The sequence below is a fragment of the Hoplias malabaricus genome, chromosome Y (genome assembly GCF_029633855.1).
Source record: "Hoplias malabaricus isolate fHopMal1 chromosome Y, fHopMal1.hap1, whole genome shotgun sequence".
NCBI lineage: Eukaryota > Metazoa > Chordata > Actinopteri > Characiformes > Erythrinidae > Hoplias > Hoplias malabaricus.
This window is the reverse complement of record NC_089820.1, coordinates 56,741,097-56,763,558: the sequence shown is the minus strand read 5'-3', so window position 1 is coordinate 56,763,558 and position 22,462 is coordinate 56,741,097. Positions and strand designations below refer to the sequence as shown.

The 22,462-nt window shown below is 46.8% G+C and overlaps 1 protein-coding gene across 2 annotated transcripts in view; it reads right to left on the bottom strand.

Annotated features, from left to right (window-relative positions):
• Nucleotides 1–22,462, bottom strand: part of LOC136677994 (ankyrin repeat domain-containing protein 11-like) — a 105,975-nt gene that overhangs the window by 3,342 nt on the left and 80,171 nt on the right. The window contains exons 4-8 of one of the 2 annotated variants that reach the window (XM_066655737.1): nucleotides 10,472–10,639; nucleotides 9,268–9,468; nucleotides 8,020–8,162; nucleotides 7,406–7,550; nucleotides 167–7,269 (exon numbers count right to left, since the gene is read on the bottom strand). In XM_066655737.1, the coding sequence (XP_066511834.1) occupies nucleotides 167–7,269; nucleotides 7,406–7,550; nucleotides 8,020–8,162; nucleotides 9,268–9,468; nucleotides 10,472–10,639 (7,760 nt within the window). The remainder of the gene's footprint in view (nucleotides 1–166; nucleotides 7,270–7,405; nucleotides 7,551–8,019; nucleotides 8,163–9,267; nucleotides 9,469–10,471; nucleotides 10,640–22,462) is intronic. The other variant, XM_066655738.1, reaches the window with a different exon arrangement.

Sequence of the window (22,462 nt, the reverse complement as noted above, 5' to 3'; positions counted from 1 at the left end):
AACTACCACATTAACTAACACTAACACATGATCAAACTGAAAGTCATGTTAATGTGTACAGAACTCTTTGTCTTCTGTGCATTTATTTTCACTAATGTCAAGGCATGCAAAACCTTTCCACAGGACTCTACTGAAAAAGTAGAGTGTGTACGGATGATGGTCTTACCACGGGGATATGCAGCTTGCTCAGAGGTTTGCCATCAAGCAGGTAGGATCCGGTGTAGGTCACGTACTCTGCGTAGCACTGGGGAGCCTGTGGCGTTATGTAACAGAGAATCTTCCGCTTCTCCTCGATCTTCTTGCGAATCTGCAGGTACTCGAAATAAGGGTTGGAGCGGTCGCTGTGGTAGGGCTCGATTTCCTCCAGCTTGATGGCATTCACTATGACCGCCAGAGTCTGCTGAATCATCTCCCGTGTCTGCTGCATGGCCGTGTTGACAAGCTGAACCTGTACCTGCTGAGGGCCAGATTTCGGAAACTTTCTTTTTCGCGGATGCTGCGCCTGTCCGTCTTCCTCCTCAACAATCCGGCCTTTACTTTTGGTGACGAGAGCAGGTGCTGCTGGTGTTGTCTGAGTGTTGATGGATTCCTTGTCTTTCTCCTTCTCTCCTGCATTAACAGACGATGGAGTGCTGTTGGTGACGCTTGTCGTGACGGGAGAGGATGTTGCTGATGACGTGGCGCTTGCAGGGCTCGCTGTTGCATTCTGCTTGCTCTGATTGGCCAGCATTTGAGCTCTATTCCGAGTTATCCTTTGAGGAATCTCCTCAACCTTCTTGGGGGCCTCGGACGTGGCTGTGACAACTGGAGCTTTGGCTGTTGTTTCCAGGGCCTCTGACACCTGCGTCGTGTTAGAGGACGTGACAACCAAGACTGGAATGGAGGGGCGAGGACTGCAGGAGCGACCCAAAGCTACCACTGGGTTGGGCACAATCTGATCTGCCTTTATTGTTGACAGTGTTTCCATACATGGTGTAGAAACTGGTGTTAAAATATCAGTGGCGTCTTTCTGTCTGTACTCCTGGTCATTCTCAACAACAGAAGAGGAAAACATGTTGCCATCACCCTCATCCCGCTCACTGAACGTGCACATGTCTTCTTGCGTTGTATCTTTCATGGAGGGAACATCCTGGATGTTCTGCTGCCCCGGCTCTGGCTCTAGCTCATGCTGGTGTCTGTAGTTCTCCTCATGGACAGGAGGCACCAAATCCTGAGCAGGTTCAGGAGGAGGAATAGCTGCAGGAGAACAGGGGGCTTTGGTCAAACTAGGCAAACCAACGTCCAATATCCCTAGCTCCTTACTTGTTTCCATGGTCAAAGGTCTTATTTGTGCAGGTGGGAGTATCTCTGGAGCTGGGATTTCAGGACCCTGCATTTCTTTTTCTTGAAAGTGAAGATCCGGCAAAGAAAACGGCCCCAAGTCATCTAGCTCATCACCAGCAGGAGGGAACGGATCTGCCCAGTGGGGCTCTTGGGTTACTGATGGGGCGATCGTGCTCTCAGGCGCATAACTGAGGGCTTCGTCTCTACTTTCTTGCATCATGCACGATGGTTCTACATCCATTTGATTCTCCTCATTATGAGGTTTGATATCCGAGAAGAAGGTGTCAAGTTGGGTTGAGGAAGGAGGCATAAAGTTTGCGTCAGAATCCACAAGCTCTGTTTCAGGTCTTGGTGGTGAGGATATGTCCTCCACGTTCTCCTTCTGCAACTCATAATGAGGCTCTGATATTTGTGAGGGGCAGTATGACCTGGAATATGTGGAATAAGGAGGCGTCACGGATGGATGGACAGACAAAGCCGTCGGGATATGCTGTAGTTCACAGTCTGAGTGTGAATATGGACTACTGATTTTTGAAACGGCAGCTTCTACTTCTCCATAACTTTCATGAGGTGATTTCATAAGCCCTGCCGAGTTCCACGCTACAGACTGATCACAGGAGTTGTCCATGAGATTATCCTGAGCATGTGTGGGTGTCAGCGGAAGCACCTCAGGCTCTCTGTGGTCTGGAGACTCAACCCAAGTCTTCCTGGCAGACTCTTCAATACTAAGAGGGAATGTGGCATCTTCCACAGCTTGAATGGTCTGATCTGAGGCAATCTGAGATTCAGGTGGCTCCTCTGCATTATCCTCCTCCTCCTCCTCATCTTCTTCCTCATCTTCCTCCTCTTCCTCATTGTCGTCATCCTCCTCCTCCTCCTCTTCTTCTTCCTCCTCCTCCTCCTCCTCCTCCTGCTTCTTCACTACAGGTAAATATTCACTGCCGCTCACAGGATCAGAGGGCAGTAAGCTGGGTTCGCTCTGATGCGGTTCAGACAAATCATAAATGTCCATGGAAGGCAGAGCTGCAGGAGCTGGTGTTGGAGGGGCAGCTATCTCCAGACATGGCTCCTGAGGGTCAGGTCTGTGGATTGGAGTTGAAGGCTTCGTCATGTAGCTGTTAAACATACTCTCTGGCGGGAGATCGATAGCATCATTGCCAGCATTTGCTGCAGACGTTCTTTCCGGTACAGGTTGGGTCGAATCAGGTCTTGGAGAAAGCATGCCGATTTGAGGAGGGAGGTACGGAGAGGGGACGCTGAGGCAGTCAAGTCTGTCAATGGGCAATTTGTCATCGGGAAGATGAGAGTCAAATTCTGTAGCTGATGGCACACTTTGCTGCCTCAAGAATTTGTCAGCCTCCGCTTTGAACTCGTCTTCAAGTGGTCTTCTAACCTCAGAGTTGCATGATCGACTGACAAGAGGCAACTGCATGTTCTTCGCTGGCGTGATGCAAGTTCCTTCCTGAAAACTGTGCGATGAGTTCTGGGACGAGTATCTATCAAAGAACGATGGGGAGCAGGCGTTCATGGACATGGTCATTGCTGAAGAGTTCTGACAGTCTAGTCCATCAAACATGATGTCCGGGTAGTCCTCTGCACTGCAGGATGGAGTGCGAGGAGTTTGCATTACTTCTTCAAAGCTTGGACATGAAATTACTGATGTCGGAGTGGGAACCCCCGTTGGTCGATTCTGGTCAGGTCGTGGAGAGGCAGGGAGATTTTCCTTCATCTGGCCCGCTAACCAGTCCTTTGAGGTCTGGCTATCCATAGGCTGTGACTTCCTGTCCGGAGACATCATCTGGGCAGGAAGGCCAACATCTTTGAGCTTCTTTTCTTTCAGGGCAGATTCTAAAGAGCTGGACTTCTTAGAAGAAAGATCACCACGGTTCTTTTTGACATCTTCACTGGACTTTTTCTCTTTAAGCTTGGGATCACCTGACCTATGCCTCAGTTTCTCCATCTGCTTCATCCTCTCTTTGTGTCTCTTGTGACGCTCTTCAATCTCCTGGTCTTTTAAACTAAGCATTTTGCCAAAGCTTGTGAGTCTGAGATCTCCATCAACCAGAAGCTCGCGTGGTCGAGTGTCTTTCCGGGACGTTTCCTTTGCCTGGCTTAGCTTGTCGTTGTCTTCCTTGGCCTTAGTCTTGCTGTAATCCACCCTCTCTTTGTCTATGATGTCTCTATTCCTATCTTTGCTCTTGCCATCAAATTTTGGACTATCTTCTTTAGACTTGTCCTTCAAACTTGTGACTTGAGGGCTTTCCTTAAGTCCGGATTTCTGATCTTCCTTTGAGTGTCTGAAGGACCCGAAGCCATCGGAGTATTTATGCTTGTCCTCCTTCACCTTTTCCTTATGTTTCTCTTTCTTCTTCTTCTCTTTGCTCTTTTCGCTGCTAATGATGCTATTCATCTTGTCTTTTTTGGACATCTCCTTCTCAAACTCCAGGGTTTTATCCAAGTCATCCTCTCCATCTGCCTTTGAACCATAGGGAAAAGTGTAAGGATCAGCTTCCAGGGGCATGGGCTCTTTTTCAAAAGGTAAGCTCTCTCTGCGACTAAAGGACTCTCTGAGCTCCTCTGACTTGTCCCTCTTGTCAGCTCTCTCCTTCTTGACCTTTTCCTTCTCTTTATCGTGACTTTTTTTGGACGAGGAGGAAGAGGAGTGTCTGAGCCTCTCTTTTTCTCTGAACTTATCCTGCGGATTGGAAATGGACAGTGACTCTCTTCTGTCCTCTGACATGTCATTAGAGGACTCATAGAAGTTTAAAACTGGATCGTGGCCTCTGTCCGTAAAACTGTCGGACGAGATCTCGCTGTTTTTATCATTGGAGTCATCTTTGTAGTCATTCATGGCCTCCTCCTCCAGCTTCTCGAGCAAGGATTTCTCATTTTCACCACTGCCCTTTGAGGGCTTTCTGTCTTTTAGATGGTCCGGCTTGTCTTTGTACTTGCTTTTACTCTTCTCCTCTGCAGTCTCCCTCTTGTCTGTGGGCTTCTGCTTGTTTTTCTTGTCCTGGTTTGAGTCCACAGATGCTCTATCTTTGCGGTCTTTGTGTTTGGCATCGGCCGATTCCTTTTCTTTCTTATCTTTGTGTTTTTCCATGGAACCTTTTCTCTCTTTTGCTGCATCAAAGGATGTCTTTTCTTTCTTTTTATCTTTATGTTCCTTGTCTTTCTGTTTGTCTGTGGAGTGTTGTTTTCCCTCTCCAGAGTACTTCCTGTGTTTGTCTGTCAGGATATGGTCTATGTCGTCTCGGTCTGGTGTGGAATCTTTTCGGTGGGAGTCCAAAAGTCCAAACGAGTCGCTCAGCTTCGCCACCCCTCCGTTGTAACTGTCATTTTCATCTTCGCTCTCGTCTGTGAAAATATCCTCAATTTTATACCAGGTCTTCTCCCTCACCTTTTCCGGCTTCTTCTCCTCTTTTTTGAATTCGAAATACTCCTTTTCCCTTTCAGAATGTTTGTCTTGGGATGTTTTGTCTTTCTTGTCTTTAGTCTGCTCAGATGACAGCTTCCTCTCCTTGTCTTTGCTGTGAAAGTCTTTGTGTTTGTCTTTAGCACCATCCTTCTTGTCTTTGGAGCTCCTTTCAATGTCTTTATCTTTCAAAGACCTATCGAGTGAGTTCTTCTCGGGTTTTTCCTTTTCTTGCTCCAAACTTCGATCTTTGGGCTTGTCTTTGTGCTTCTCTCCTTTCAGTTTGTCTTTCTTTTCGACACCATCCCCTTTCTTCTCTTTTTCTTTCCCGGAGTGGTTCCTCTCCCTGGGATCTGATTTAGCAGGAGTCTCATTTTCGGATTTGTCTTTGAATAACGCCTCACTCCCATATTCATCTCTCAGGCATTCCTGTTTTATTTTGGAGTCCTTCCACTCGTAGGAATCCTTTCTGTCTCTAATGCCATCGACCGACTCCTTTTCTTTTTTCTCTTTCACACCCCCCTCTGACTCCTTTCGCTTCTTCTCCTTCTCTGAGTGATTGGAGTTGAGCTTTTGTTTGTCAGTCCAGTCCTTTTTCTTATCGTTGCCCTTGTCGGAGGACTCCTTCTCTTTCTTCTTGGATGTAACTTCTTTCTCTGAGCGCTTCTCTCCATGCTCTGATTTCTTGTCTTTGACTTTGTTGTCCTTTCTCCGGTCCCTGCTCTCATCTTTCATTGTTTCCACAATGAGTTTTACAGGTCTATTATCTTTGTATTCTTTCATAGGAGCATCCCAGCTGTCATCTCCAGAGAGCAAGCTGTCGGAGGAGAGGTCCGAAGGCCAGCGATCATGATCATCTGATGCACTCATCTTTGTGTCCTCTAAAAAATGATTTTTAATGTCATATTCCTCATAATCCGGCTCCTCTTTAATGGCCTTATCTTTCTTGGACTTTTCTTCTTTACTGCTTTTGTCTTTTTCTGATTTAAAATGTTTATCTTCTTTTTGTTCGCTCTTCTTTTCTGCTTTCAGAGACTTATCCTTGGACTTTTTCTTTTTATCCTCTTTGTGAGATTTTTGTTTCTCCTCCTTTGGTTTCTCTTTCTCCTTCAAGCCCTTCTCCTTTTCATTTTTCAAAGTTTTGTCTTTCTCCTCTTTGCTCACTCTCTCCTTGTTGGACTCCTTTGTTTTCTTGGATTTTTCTTCTTTTGATATTCTCTGAACCTCTTTCCCTGACCAGTCTTTGTCTTCAGTTTTAACTTTCGATAATCTGTCCTCTTTCTTAAAATGATCTTTGTCGTGTTTGGAAAGTTTGACTTTACTGTCTGAGGGTGACTCTGTCTCCACAATGAGGGACTTCTGCCGGGAGTCGTCAAAGTCAAAGGTGAAGCTTTTGACAAACTTTTCGTTCATGTCTTGATTCAGTACCACACTTGGAACCTTTTCCTTCTCCTTGTTTTTGTGTTTGTGTTTCACTTTGTGTTTTTTCAGGATCTTTCCATCTTTGTCTGTTTTAGCAACTGCTCCGTCTGCATTTGAGTTCTTGTAAAAGTCTGAGTTTTTCTTGTCTAACGCATTGGTGTGTGTGTTGTTTTTCTTTTTGCTGTCTTGAGATTTTTTCTTCACCTGTTTTACAGACTCCACACTGGAGTCTGCAGAGGAGTAGTCAGACTCGCTGGAGAGCCTCGTTCTGACAGAGTCTGAGAGGGAGCTAACGTCAGACCAAGTCGGAGAGGACACCGTCTTCCAGCCGTCTGTCCTCCACTGCTTCGGATGCTGTTCCGCCAAAGACTGAGTGAGCTTCTGAGAGCCCAAACTCCCGTGAGAGGAGGACGAAGATCCGGACAGAGAGCTGAACACAGAGGAGTCTTTAAGGTTCAAAGCAGAAGAGTCCTTGACACAGTTCGAGCTCGGCATTGAACTCTTGTCATCCTCACTCTCTATGTCGCCCGTTTCTGAGTCCGAGGTACAGAACTTGTCATTGATTTTGCCGAAGCGCACCTCTTTATTGACGTTATTTTTCGTCTCCTTCTTTCTCTTCTTTTTGACTTTGTTTTTGTCTTTCTGCTGCTTAGAGCTCAGCGTGGCAGAGTCCCTGCTCTTGTTGGTCTGAGCAGCAGTTTGCCGTGGCGTGGGTGTGGGCGTGAAACATAACGTCCGGTCGTCCTCGTCCGAGCTGTTGCTGTCCGACAGGATCCGACGCACAGGCTTCTTTGGTGTGAGCGAGTTGCTTTTGGAATAGGTTTTAACCTCCATCTTGGGTATGGAGATGAAGTTGTTGGTCTTGCTGACGGGGTCCTTGCGGAACTCTTTTTTCAGCAGATGCTTGTCATCCAGAGGAGGGACGCGCTCCTCTTCGTCGTCCTCGTCAAACTCGTACTCGTCCTTGACTGGCGTAGCGGTGGACTTGGGCGGATCGAGAACCATCCCTTTCAACTTCAGGCCTTTCTCGAACTCCGAGTCTGTGTTATTGCCATCGACAGAGCTGGACGGGGCGAACGAAGGGGCGTCTTCCTCCTCCGAAGACTCTGCTGGAACAAAAACAGACATTGTAAGACATTTTTAAAAGCGTAGAACCACTTAGGCATTGAGAAACAAGCCCTTAAGCATAGACCTCTAAAAAATAATAATAATAATAATAAACAATAAATATATGACAACATTTACCTGATGAACTCTCGCTAGAGGTGTAGGTGCCTTTTCCAAGCAACAGATTAAGCATGGTGGGAGAGTTGGCCACCTTCAGTGGGGTCTCCCCTCTTCTGTTGCTTTGACAAGGATCCCCTCCGTATCGTAAGAGCAACTTCACCACCTGCAAAATATTCAAACATAAGAAGGAAAAAATAAAATATCAGCCTGGTTTCTTAAACTAGAGATATTACTTTTGCTAGAGTCATTCTTCGTTAAAGGGACCCTCCAGCCAAACTGATTAATGCCAGCACTGCAGCTTATTTTCAAATCAGAATTCCCTTTTAAGGGACAGAAGCTTGTTCTCTCATTCTAAGCCCTAAATTTCTAAACAGGAACCCTTGTTCTCTCTTTTTAATCCCTCTTTTTTTAAAAGAGAAATACTTGTTCCCTCTTTTTAGCCCCACGTTTTAAAACAGAAACCCTTGTTCTCTCATTCACAGTCCCCTTTTACTAAACGGCAAATATAGTACCTTCTCTGGGGTTTTGAAAAACCTGTATCAGTGAGTGTAGCAGAGAAAATAATAAAACAATGCCCCCTGTTCTGTCCCTTTGGATGAGAACCGAAGCGTAGTGTACCATTCAGCACTTACTTTAAAGTGGCCATTGTTTGACGCATCATGTAGGGGGGTATCATCGTCCAGGCCCTTGGTGTTGACCTCGGCCCCTGCTGCCAGCAGCTGCTTAGCCACATCGTAATACCCTCTGTTACACGCCTCATGCAGTGCGGTCCAGCCTGGGGAATGACAACAAGTTTTTAGCTGTTTGATCATTATCTGTAAAGTTGAGAGTCTCAGCAGGTTTCCAGCACTCTCTGTGACCTTTGTGACGGACAGGGGCCCTGGTTGGCAGGTGGCAAAATGACAATGTAACAGCAAGCAAGCTTTATTTAAACTCTTCTGTAGAAGATCATAACTAGAGATGCTACTCATTGCTAATCCATTAGCAATGAGTCAGTTAATTATCTCTAGAATTATTACTAATTCTATGCGCTTTGTCCAGGGTGTGTTCCCGCCTGGTGCTCAGTGACTCTGGGTAGTCTCCAGATACACAGCAATAAATTAATTGACGTTGGAATATGTTCAATGAGGTGCTTCTCCATCGCATGGATCCGGCTCTACGCGACTCGACTCGCTTAAAACTTGTCGCTTTTCCACTGGCAAGGCTCCGCCGCAAATGGAGCCGGAGACATCCAACACCCTGGAGTCTAACAGGAATCGCTAGCTTTGAAAACCACAACAGCGGCAGTGGTAAATGTAGGCGCTGTTCACACATCGTGTATTCGGAATGATGTTTAAATAGAGGGGGAGCACTGACAGTGAAAAGGCGACGAGCTTTAAGCGAGTAGAGCCGTGTTGAGTAGAGCAGGACCCATGCAGTGGAAAAGCACCATTACCGGACTCACAGAAATTTGCCATTTTAACATGTGACATCTTTAAAAAGGGACACAATCTTCCTCGTTTCCACAAGGGAACACAGTTCTGGGGTTCCCAATGATATGTTTGTGACCTGCTGTGGTCAAAATACCACAAGGATCAAACATGCCAACAGCGTTTACCAGTCTGAAGGTGTGATCTTGTTTCACAGTGTGTGGGTTGGTGGATGCCATTTGTAAAGCCTATTACTGAGCATGCTAACGTTATTTATATAAAGAATCTGGCTAACGAAAACTGACCAATTAGCTGTAAAGAAATGGGAACGTGCAATTTTACACCAGCTACAGAGGAACGATATAAACAAACAAACCCCATCCGTTCACTGATACGCCGTCTGCAGGCTGCACAGCACCGACAGAGGGAAAGTAACTTCAATGACAACAGGGAACAGAACGGAGTCCTCACCTGCGAAGTCTTTTACATTCACGTCAGCTCCCTCGCTGATGAGCTCCTTGATGCGGCGTACGTCCCCGCGGATGGCTGCCCGGTGGAGCCTCGTCTCACCCCTCTCATTGCGCTTATTCACTTTGTCTTTGGTTTTTGAGGCAGAGTTTGGCGTTCCCTTCTGACCCAGATTTGACTGTGACTGGTGCTTTGGTGTTGTGTCTGTAAAGAAAGGCATAAAAAACAAAAACAACATCTGTGAAGCGGATCATAACCAGCGACGGCCTCTAGATGGTGCCCTTCTATTAAAAAACAAAATCCACCACCAGAGCGAGAACAGCCCTCACTGCCTGGACTCATCATCTCTTACTAGATTAAAATAAACCCTTAATCACATTTTCCTCATCGAGTTTTGCAGGGGCTTTGTCCAGAGAGTTATTTAAACCTCAATCTGCGTTCAGTCAGACAGGTGTGAACAGAGAAAATTGCCTGAACATAAACAGACCAAGATGAAGGAACTCGGAAGAGTCCGAGCCAAACCCACCCACACAGAGCCCTTCACTGTTCCATCTTCACTTTGTTATTCATCAGCATAAAAACAAATGCCCTGCTGTGTAATAAGAAACTGAAACACTCGGAGTTAGGGCTCGTCCCTCTGTCGTTATCTTTGTTTTTGTTTCGGAAAGCTGAATCCGGACGAGCTGTAGAAGAGGGAAAGCTAAATCTGAGTAATCTAATAGAGCCATGCATTCTTGAGATAAGAAAATCAACAAAAGACCTCAGAGTCTGTGGTCTGGCTCCGGCTCCGAACAGACTCTGCTAATGAAAGGTGTCGCGCTCTCGCGAGTCTATCCTGGGTGAAAAACGACCCCTCGCTCTGAAATCAGAAGGAAAACATCAGAGCGGGCACTCAAACAAAAACGTGTCCGCTTTAGCGCCGCTAAACAAACGCTTCCTTTGTTGCGGTGTCATCGACGAAGCGGGAGGCTCGTGGACAGGAGCGGATTAAGACTGTGGAGGTCTGTTTGGCTGAAGTAATGGGAATTGATGAGGGTTATCTTGTTAAATTGAATTCTAATTAAGTGTTGTAGTGTGCGTTTTAATGAAGCATAGCATGGGAGCGTGAGAGCGAGGGAGAGCGAGAGTGTGTGTAAAGACAGGGACAGTGAGGGCTGTGAGGCTGCAGAGCTCACGGACGGACGTGGAGCTCATGACAAACACGCACCTGGACTGTTTACTGACTCCTCTGCCGTCATCTGCATAAGAAGAGCCACCTGCTGCCGCTCTGAGAGCGGGTACCCAGCCCGGATCCCTGGCATCCCCATCCCGAACGGCAGGCTGGGCTTCCTGGAGGTCTCCTTTTTAATGCGCTTCCGCTCCGGACCTTGCTTTTCTGTAAAGAGGAGGAAACACAAGGCTGCGTTAGTCCCAAACAATGGCCTCAATCACAAGATTATGAGCAAGAAACTGGGGTCGTCTAATCAGAGTCTCTCAGCGCTGGTCTCGGGAACACATCTCACGTCGTCTTTCACGCCATAAACCGGGCTAAACACTGCCTCGACATTGCAATCACAGCAAAGGGGAAACCCCTGTAGCTGGCTTTAGGGCCTTTATACTACTATATTTATACTAGTGAAGTTATCAGATGGACAGAAGTGCCAACATCCGCATCACAGGCTCAGAAACCAGTGCGACTTGATGGAAATCCTTCTTAGGAAACAACACACTCCAGTTGTTACATTCAGACAGGATTTGAGAGAGAAAAACAGACTAAAATAACTCCACTGGTTTGCTAACTAACGAACTGAAGGCTAAAAAAAGCTAACCATGGCACACAGCTTATAAACAAAGCCTTTATAAATGACATTACATTTTCATTAACTCATTTGTTTATTCATTTTCTGTAACATCCTGTTCATCTGTGGGAAATTTCACACACTCAGACAGTTGAGCCCAATATATACTTCTGTGTCGAAGCTGTAGCCTGACACACACACACACACACCTGCAGATATGTAACTATGCGTCGCATTGACGCAGACCACAGTGACTGTGATTGGTCAGTAGTCGGACGGACATTGTTTAAGTTGAACCATGAACTCCTCCACACACAGAGACTTTGTATTTGTTTTTTTTCCCTGGCACCGCACGTAAACTCTGCTCCGTCCCAAACTGCACCGTTTAGTGATTTATAAAAAGTAATACTACTACACCACTACATAGTGTAGAAGATGATGATTGAGATCTGGCCCTAGTGGTGTGGCAGTGTAATTGCAGAGAGGCGCAGACACCAATGGAGAAAATTAAACACACAACGGCGTAGGGCTCAGCGTGGAGTCAGCACAGAAGTATAAATTGGCCTTTGCTCTCTCTCTCTCTCTCTCTCTCACACACACACAGAGGATACTAGGGCACCCAGAAGAAACCCACGCAGATACAGAGAACATCACACTCTTCACAGACAGTGACCTGAGTTTGGGTTTGAACCCAGGACCCCAGGACTCTGGAGCTGGCGTCACTATGGATTATCATCACCATCAAGTGTAGCTCCTTCTTTAAAACATTCCGAATTACATTGTTTACACGGCGAGCTTCGCTGACTCTAACTCGGCCGAGGGCAGGCGAGTCCTCACCGCTCCCTCCTCCTCCCCTCGTGCTGCAAGTGGCCACCTGTGCAGCGTAGGTGTGGCGCACTGTTGGGAGACTAGGGCATGTTTTTAAAATATGTAAATGTGACCCAGTTCCCAATACTTTCTCTGTGAATCACCAGCGTAGTTCACTTCAAGTGAAAAGCAGGAGAGCAACAAAGATGACGTTGAGTGATTTCTAACCACACGAGCTTCGAGTACAATAACAGTGTCCTACTTCTCTCCACAACATGTAAACAGAAGAGGAACAGATAATCACACGGATCTGAGCGGGAAGGCCATAGCTGCCCGAGCTGGGAAACGAACCCTAGCCCGAATCACCAGGCTGTGGCTTGTTTTCAAAAGGGACGCTAGGTAAGAGTTGGTATTTTTGCTCAGTTGCATAGTGTACATCACTGTTCTGAAATCAGGTGCGACGGTGGCGTTACACAGCGCATTTTCTGCAGTGAGAGGCAGTTCAGAGGAGCATCACAATGACTCTGAAGCTGTAACTTTATGGTAAAAACATTACCTAGTGATGCTTTAACTAGATCAGGTTGTGTGTTGAGGGTGTGAGCTCTGAAAGTGAAGAGAAAGCCTGCACTCTTGGGTGAATTACCCCCCCCTCCTCACTCGGCCCAGCCTTAGTGCCTGCAGTAGCCATACAGCAGGATTACCCAGCATTCCCCTGGGGAGGGAGGAGCACTCTGCTGCCAGTCTGGACGACAGGGAGAGAGAGAGAGAGGAGAGAGAGAGAACACAAACGTGTGTGTGTGTGTGTGTGTTTCTTTAAGGGTGTGACTTGGCAGCCCAACAGCGATTACAAAATGGCCGGTGTTGGTTTCAGCGTGGCTAAGGCAAGGTCACCACGCAGACGAGGAGCCGGACAAAAGCAGCTGCTTTTCAAAGACACGCCCGTCAATTATTTTCAGCATCTGGGTGTTAACACAGCTCCCCCACAATGCACCGAGAGGGTCCATTATACTGTGATCACCCACGCTATCAGCTTACAGCGGCAAACAACTGGGACACATCCTACGACCCGAGCCTCACATTCTGCAACAGCAGCAACAGGCCATTAACACGCCTCCTTCACACACCTTTGAGATACTACCTGAGACATTCGGGTTTTAAATGCAGCCCACACACTGTATTTTACCATGATGCATGTGTTTACATCGGCCATGAATATCACCAACAGGCAACAGCTTTACGAACCAGGTACGAACACACACTCCCAAAAAATACCTCGTACACACCGTAGAGTAGACACAAACAGTCATGTGACTCCCAAAACTAGCAAAAACACCCCTCACTCCAGACTGAACAGTGCCCTCTGTGGAGTATTTTGTGTGATTGCAGTTTAAGCCACTTCCATGAGCTCCTTTGCTCCATCGCCGGCGATCTAAACATCATATTGTTCCCAGGAATTGTTATGGCTTCCGTTCACACCTGAACATGCAGGGTCTCGTGTGGGTAAACCACCAGGACCTCACTGCAGCTCTGAGTCACACTTAAAGCAACATTAAGACGTATTTTCACTTTAACCCTGCAGCTTCAGAGTCATTGCAATGCTTCACAAAGCTGTAATAGTGAGATCAGATCCTCTGTTGTTGTTACTCTGGGACCAGCACTGCAGAAACTGCACTAAGTAATGGCCAGAGTAGGGTAGGGAACCACTCCACACCACTTCCATCGCCCTTGATTTAAGGACAGTGCTGTAAAAATGAACTGCAGGAGCATAGGGGCAAAGATACACACAAATCTAACCTAGGATTGCTTTATAGGCCAAGTTCACAACAAAAAGTTTTTATAAAATTCAGATGTTTCCACAACATTTGCTGCTTTCCAGTCTCTCTCTCTCCTTTTTCACTTTCTCTCTCTCTCTGTCCTTTTTTGCTCTCTCTCCTTTTTCACTTTCTCTTTCCTTTTTGTCTCTCTCTCCGTCCTTTTTTGCTCTCTCTCTCTCCTTTTTCACTTTCTCTCTCTCTCCTTTTTGTCACTCTCTCTCTCCGTCCTTTTTTGCTCTCTCTCTCCTTTTTCACTTTCTCTTTCCTTTTTGTCTCTCTCTCCGTCCTTTTTTGCTCTCTCTCTCTCCTTTTTCACTTTCTCTCTCTCTCCTTTTTGTCACTCTCTCTCTCCGTCCTTTTTTGCTCTCTCTCTCCTTTTTCACTTTCTCTCTCTCCGTCCTTTTTTGCTCTCTCTCTCTCTCTTTTTTGCTCTCTCCTTTTTCACTTTCTCTTTCCTTTTTGTCTCTCTCTCTCCGTCCTTTTTTGCTCTCTCTCTCTCCCTCTCTCTCCTTTTTCACTTTCTCTTTCTTTTGCTCTCTCTCTCCTTTTTCACTTTCTCTCTCTCTCCTTTTTCACTTTCTCTCTTTCCTTTTTGTCACTCTCTCTCTCCGTCCTCTCTCTCTGAAGCATCTGTTTTTTCCAAACATTAAAAAGCACAAACAGAGATGAGGATATTGCCCTATTCCTGCTCCACGTGTGGGAAATATTAACTCATCAGTGTTATTTCGGATCAAAAATTAAACATCGAGGTGCAGATGTGTTCCTGGGGCGATTCAAACAGTGAATAAAAACGTACAGACATTTCTGTACACTTCAGCCACATACAAACAGTCATATTCCCGCTCAAACACACCACTCCACCTTTAAAAACAAATGCAGAGCTTAGAACTGCATTTCTCCACAACCGTAGACGCTGCCTTTAATTCCAGAGTCGAGGCGTCTGTGTAAACGGGAGACGCACGCAAACGTCACATCCGTGCTGCCGATCAAAAACAGTGAATTACAACAGACCCCCATCGTCTTCGTTTCAGCCCACGGGTTAATCCCTGTCGGATCTACAAGTCTGCGTGCTGCCGCTTCTAAGAGAGCGATTTGCTCAAGGCCACAAACATAAGTTATATGGAAAGGAAACAAAGCAGCGGAGAACCTTCCGGTCACACAAGTCTTTCCAGGGATTACTTTCCACAGTCGGGTCTGATGAACTTTCCTCAGCATCTGCAAACTATTACACTTAATGTACCTCCACCCATACATGCTCTCTCTCTCTCTCTCTCTAACACACACACACACACACACACACACATCTGCCTTTTAGACAAATTCCTTCGATTCAGACTCAACCTGCATGCGCTGCAGAAGCAGTCTAAACATGTTTTCAGGCGACGGGAGAAGAGAGGACCTAAAAAGTGCAGTGCCAGCTACTGCAGCTTTAACCCAAGCGAGGATTAGATCAGAAAACGGCGCTGTTGAAGCATTAAAGAGGCTGCAGAAAGACGTTATACACGGCTCGGGCAAATGGAGGAGGTTCTGAGACGATAATGAAAGCTGTTACTATCAGGGGAGTAATGATAAACCCACCCTGGGTTTGATTCACGATGCCAGCTTCAATATCCCGGGCTCGGGACATAAGTGGACTGAAGAAACACACAGATATAAAACTATAACGGTGTGGACGCTCCACGCAGTGACAGCTCGTGATGAAGACCGGGGCGAGATGCTGACAGATGTTGAACCAACATTACCGCACTAGATACAGAGGCACGGGGGGTTTATTCTCATCCGAATTCAAGAATCACAAGCCAACGCTGCATTGTTGAAACTGTACGCGGTGTAGCTTCGTTATTAAAGCGCAATGTTGGACGTTAAAATTAACTACGCAGCGCACGTCATCGGGCGCAAACGCAGCTGCCATTAATCCATTAACTGTATTTGAAAACGGGCTCCAAACCCACAAACAGCACGCCACATTCCTAGAGGATTACAAACAACACAATTAAACACTGGGTGAAGAGGGAAACGTGAGGAAAAGCCAGAATGCAAAATTCACATCAGCTGAATGACATTTCAAAAGGAGGGAAGAAAACCCAACACCACACGCGAACACAAAACCTGAAACGATTATCGGACGCCTCAAAGCTCCACAAGATCCAGAGCGAATATGTGAATAAGGCACGATGGGCTTTGCAGGTTAATATCGCTGAACAGCAGTGGCACACATGCAGCGTCCAGAAACAGAGGGCTAAATATATCTGAGGAAGAGTAGGTACTTTTCCAGTACGGTGTCTTCAAATAACCCCTGCTCTGACATGAAACCGAAGGTCTTGGTAAAGGAGACCTGGTGGCCCCAACTGCCACGGCTTTATCGGTGATATTTGCATTTGTTACAGCCTCGGTACGCTCCGTTTCCCCTACCATTAACCCTCGGCGTGGGGTAAACACAGACCTCAGAGAGAAACTGAGCTGCCTCTGAAACTGAAACATTGGAGGTGATTTTACAGAAATGTGGTGTGTCATCGTATTTAAATAATAAAATTACAAGAAACAGTGAGACGTCTGGTGTAATAACTGATCGCCCAACACACAAACACCTTCCCGTCGTAGGGTCTGTCGATTCGGGGAAACACCTGATTGTGGCGTTTGTAGTCAATACTGCGAATTAATTTGAATAAAACATTTTTTTCTATAAATGGAGGTCCAGATCTGGGGCTAATTCTGAGCTCTGAACGTATACAGGCAGCCAGTGAGTTGTGGTTGTTGTGTGTTGTACTCAGTGCAGTGTGCGGCTGCCTGTGAATGGACTACCTCGGTTACAGGATGTCCACACCCCCGTTTTAAAGCTCACTACACTGCTGTTGATAACGCAGGCCAAATTTAAACCTGTATCACTGGCTATTCCGAAGCTGCACTCCGTCAGGTTGTGATTTGATTAAACACGATTCGTCTGTCAGCCCCCACACCCCTGCGCCGAAGTGTCCTTCCTTCACCAAAAACAGATTTGGAGAGCCAAACATCAGCGTGGAGGCAGACAAACCTGAAATATAAGTTCACAAGGACAAAGCCAACGGTTTTGTGCAACAAAGTGAGACGGCATGGGCCGCCTGCCCGTAATCTTATCGCTGCTGAAAACACTTGTCTTCCATGGTGGCGAAACTAATCAGACCGGAGGAGCAGGACGGGGGGGAGGGGTGTGTGCAACATGTGAACAGAAGAAAGAAAGAAAGAAAAAAAGAAAATGAAAACAGAAAACACATAAGGTAATGTCAGCGTGTGGGAGGAGACAATGGACTGGACGACTGCATTCTGGTTTCTTGGAATCTGTTGTATAGCCAAGCAGCTCTGTGGGTGAACTGTGGGTGTGTGTATGTTTGTTAGAGAGAGAGAGAGAGAGAGAGAGAGAGAGAGACAGAGAGAGAGGTAAAGAATCTGGGTCATGAGCTGGGGAAGGGGTGGGACTGAAGCCCTACCAAGGAGGGGGACTTCCCATGGCCAGGGACACGAAGAACAGCCTCTTTTACTGTTCGTTTTACACCAAAAAGCTGAGCGCACAAACACACACACACACACACACAGAGAGAGACAACCAGAGAAGAGAGGGTTAATGAGTTCCAGAGAACAAAAAAGGAAGAAAAAAGAAAAGAAAAAAAAAGCGTCCCTCCAACTGAGATTTTTCCTCCGAGTGTAAATCTGAAACCACTCTCAGACCAGGCTTCATCAGGGTTATATAACTCAGCCTGATTGGGCTGTTTCTTCAAAGGGGGAGAGAGAGAGAGAGAGAGAGGGAGAGAGGAAAACATAAGCAAGAAATAAAGAAATGAGAGAAAGAAAATTGCCAAAATATAGTTAAGGAAAACAGCGAGAGAGAGAGAGAGAGAGAGAGAGAGAGAGAGAGAGACAGACACTCCCCTCAAGCTGCCCATACAAAACAGGAAATGAAGGCAGAAGAGACAGGAAGTGCCCACAGGATGTTGTGTCACTGCTGCATGTGCTGCAAATGAAAGAACAGGGCAAGAGTAAAAGGGACACAAAAAAAACAAAAAACAAAACAATGTGTGGTGGACTCTGGGGCACTTCAGCACCTTCTGAAGGTCCTAATGTGTAAAAGTCAGAGACCAGCACATTTCTCAAGAGACGGAGAGATGCCAGAGACGACGAGATCGAGACAAGAAAATCACCTGCGTATGGAACGAGGGAGGACAGGGGAGAAAACAACGTGGAGAGAGGGAGTCCTAACCACCACACGGGACCCGGAGTGGCACCAAAACAGACCCCCATCAGATAGATACAGAGAGAGAGAGAGAGAGAGAGAGAGAGAGAGAGATCTGAACACATCCACAGCTTTGTGTCCATCCTTCTGTCCACTATGAGCCACTATGGGTCTGAAAGGACGTGGAGCTGTAGAGAAACCCCCGAACTGCAGCTTAAAAAAAACAGAACAAAACAATGGACTGGCAGCCCATCTCCACAAAGTACTCTGGTTCTGTTCAGGAACCTTAGAAATGTGTTGCGCTCCAGGAAACTAGTCCATGTCTCCACCACTTTGAAGGGAACCAGGGCTGCATCATCAGCAGGAGGCGCCGTGGGGGCTCGGTTCCAGTGTTCGGATTCAGAGCCAGACGTAAACAGACAGAGTCATGGTTTATCCACTGTTTCACAGGTTCTGATACGTGTGTAAATGACACAGTGAGAACAGCGGACAATATCCAACTCGAACTGAACACAGCCTCGGAGAACACACAGACTGAGCATTTTCCTGTTTGCAGTCTAACTCAGATCTTAAGAAAAAGAAAATGCAACCAACTTCTACGACTGAACTGTGGAGACCTGGTAAATTTCCCTGTGCTCAGGGCTGTAAATGTAGGCCTTACACAGACACACTTTCACAGGGCAGTGTGTACAGACACATGCACTCACACACCAATCCTCGGTAGGATCTGGAGTACGGGAGGATCAGGGTAGTGAATTATTCACCACGGCGGAGAATGAAATATTACAAAAACATTCCTGCCTCTGGAAATCTCCGATCCGAGGAACGCTGCAGAAGGAGAGCGTTTAAAAATCCAAAAAGCAATGGAGACTCTTCTGTCCTCTGCCTACGGTGTGTGTGTGTGTGTGTGTGTGTGTGTGTGTGTGCCTGGCAGCATTAGCGTGGGCAGCAGCGGTGAATATTACTGTCTCTGATAAAGCAACCCACTCCCCTCCAGCTCCCACCATAACAGCCACTCCCTGCATCTCCCAAACGCACAGAGCCCTCCCAGCTGCTGTGGGGCTTCGCTGCCCCACATTAGGACGCACCACATGAACTAAATACCACATTTCCACTCTCCTGCTACATGCCAGGCTTGTAACATCACAAAAGGTAAAAGAGGACCCAGCTCCAGGAGCCGAGGAGTGCGTTCAGACTGCTGTGCTGTAGACTGTGACCGCAACACACCCCAGATATAGCTCACACAGTCCAAACAAAACGGACAAACGTCATTAAATACACAACGCAACCTGCAGCAGTTCTCCCTGTGTCTGTGTGGGTGTCCTCCAGAGGCTCCAGTTTCCTCCCACAGTCCAAAAACACACTGGTGGATTATTTTTACGACCGTGAGAACTTTTCTCTGGACTGAATGATTCAGACAACACACCACACACTGCACTGTGATCACCACGGGCTTTGCATTACATTTAAAAATGCGTTAAACTCTACGTTACACTAAAACGCCAACACGTGAGGGTCGTGAGCCTTTTAACACGGACAACACTGCGGTTATTACACTCCACGCATTCAGATAAACAGCTTTAAAAACAATAGGAGACAAGCAATTTGTTGTTGTTGATGATATGTTAATTACGGTCCAGCGTGGGACTGCTATGATTCAGCATCACCATATACAGGAAGAGAAGATAGTGAAGGAGTGAAGTGAGAAAGATGGAGAGAGAAGGAAGCACGGAAGACAAAGTGGGAGGTTTCTCAGGTCTTTTGCAGCAGTTCTCACAGCAGAGCGGGCAGCAGTGTGACTGCAGGAAGCACTGGAGCAGGAACAGAGAGAGAGAGAGAGAGAGAAAGAGAAATAGACGTGGAGAAAGAGAAAGAACTCTGCGAAACTACCAGCTAGATGAATTATGCATTCTCTAATGGAGTCTTCCGGAAAATGAAAGGCAGGAGAGTGCAGGGCCGACAGCACAAGGCCAGCTGCTCTTCTCCCTCAGCTTCAGACTCTCTGTGGGGTGGGAGGGGGGGGGGACGAGATGGAGCTTATCTTCTCTGTGGCTTCTCCTCTTTATGTCACAGCCGCAGTGTGTACGCAGCTCCCACACAAACTCGGCTACGTCTGTTGCATAAGAACAGCCGTACAGTACAGAGCCGAGCGAATGTGACCATGCACTGAGAGAGAGAGAGAGGGAGAGAGAGAGAGAGAGAGAGAGAGAGAGAGAGAGAGAGAGAGAGAGAGAGAGAGAGACCTGATTTCCGAGCCAAACGCAGCCACGACGAGGCACTTGAGAGAAGCAGGATTTCTGAAATGTCTTTATTATGCTACGTTCGAAGCGTTCGGTGTCGACTGAAACGTTCAGACAAGGTCCACGTGTTCGGTATCAGACATCGTGGTTTCTGCATCAAAGAGCACTACAGCCCGACTACTGAGGGACTTAAAGAATACAAAGCAATGCAGCACAAAGAACAGGTTCACGGGTCCTTGTTTTCATCCTTAGAGCTAAAACAGGGCTGAGTCTACGAGTGCACCACTAGTCACTCCAGTTCATTACATAATACAAGGCAGACTCTCTCTCTCTCTGGCCTGGGAACAGCAGTCTGCAGCAAGCGGCAATTATTTTTCTTTATTTTGCGGGGGGATTAAAGCATTTGTCTGTCCATAATCGTACTCAATGGAAAAGTTATGCCACCGGCACATGTGCACAGAGCTGAAGATTAGTCACAGGGAGGTGTGTCCGTTTGTGCTAGTGGTGGATATAGCGCAAAGGTTACAGGCCTGAACTGGCACATATCCCACTGGGAGAGGAAGCTAGAGAGGTAAACAGGACTGCTAACACACACACACACACACACACAGTCACAGAGTATCATGACTCAAAGCATCAAACGGGGAGTAGAAAGGAATTGTGCCAAGTATCACAAATATTCCACGGAGGACGAGAGATGACGGAGCAGAAAACACAGACCCAAAAACAGGAGCTGCACTGCTCCCACACCACGCATGAAAACCCATGAGCAGTGTGTGCTGTAGTGACCTGTCCAACCCTTGTTCATATGAAATGCGTAGAAATGTCACTGTTATTAGGGGAATTTTATTAACTGGTCAAAGCTCAGTTGCTTACCACACCAAGGTCGAAAAGGGCAATGCATATGAAGTTAGCTGGACATCTCAGAGGCCTTGTTCTCTCTCTCACACACACACACACACCAACCTTTAAAAAGCATTCATATTCTCCCCTTTTCCACGAGTGAACACAGTTCACGTTTTAATGAAACGTGTGACCGGCTTTGGTCAATATACCACAAGGATCATACCCCACAGCAGCGTTCTCCCCCTGTGTAAACAGCCCTGTTCAGAATGCCTGTTTCCAGCACCTGTTTCTTTAAACCGCTCGCTGTTCACCCCGACCCCGAGCGCACAGCAGTGAGGAGCGAGGAGCCGAAGCTCTGGATTATAGCCGTTTTAGCTCTGTCCTCTTTCTTCTCCGTGCTCTTATTCCTCTGCGCTCATTGTGTCTTTAACCTCATCTTTGTGCTCTCACATAAACACGGGTCCTGCGATGTGATTGGACAGATGAGGGGGCGGAGCAATTCTAAAATATCCGACACAGAGATTAATGTGCTCATGCAGTGAAAAATAGGTTTATTTTTGTGTGTGTGTAGTTCTCATTTGATTGACTGCAGTGTGGGGGAAGTTTTTGATGTTACTCTCAGGAATCAGTGCATGATCAAAATAAACATACAGCTACTGATATGATGTGAAGAAGAGAGGTGTCAGAGCACTACGCAGGTCACAATCCAGTGCTCGCTCTACACCAAACCCGTCATCAACGCGCCCAGCGCAGGACGAGACGACTGTGGCCAAAGTGGCTACTGTGGAAGAACTGCGAGTGTTTTCATTTGTCATAGACATGGCTCTCACTACTTGTGAGAGTTTGTAGAAGACCGACAGCTCTCTCAACAGAAACACAACATGAATTCAAATCAAGATTTAAAAATGTTAAAACGTTTCTCCCCCTCAAACGCCAACAGTTTTGAACAAATGCTAATAAACAAAGCCCACACCCCAAACACCAACAACAGAGCTGTAAACCCATGTGTACTGAGCATGTTATCATTTCCAAAGAGTTTCAAAAAGAGGAAATGGCCACACTAAAATGCAACGGACATAAAAGCTGAATGACGTCCTGTAAATTGTGAATGAAGCGCCGACGCACTCGCGCACACCCTGGGTGAAGATATGGGAGTGCATAATCTAGCACAAAGGCATAACCTGGGAGGAGAAAGGCAGTGAAAGTGACAGACACGCAGGAGGCCAGTGAAAAGGTGGAGGGGCTCCACCCCCCATTAGCATCACAATGAGGTCCAGGGGGCATTGTCTGAAGAGAGCGAGAACAGAGACGATTTCACGCTTAACGGCCAAGCCACACAAAAGAGGTAGAGCGTCAACGGCCTGATGAAACATTACAGAGGACGGTCCCATTCTTGCCCAAACTGACCAGCAAGCAGCCTTTCACTCAGTGCGTGTGTGTGTGTGTGTGTGTGTGTGTGTGTGTGTTTATATCAGGGCCGAGTAGATCATCGCATTTATAGCAAACGTT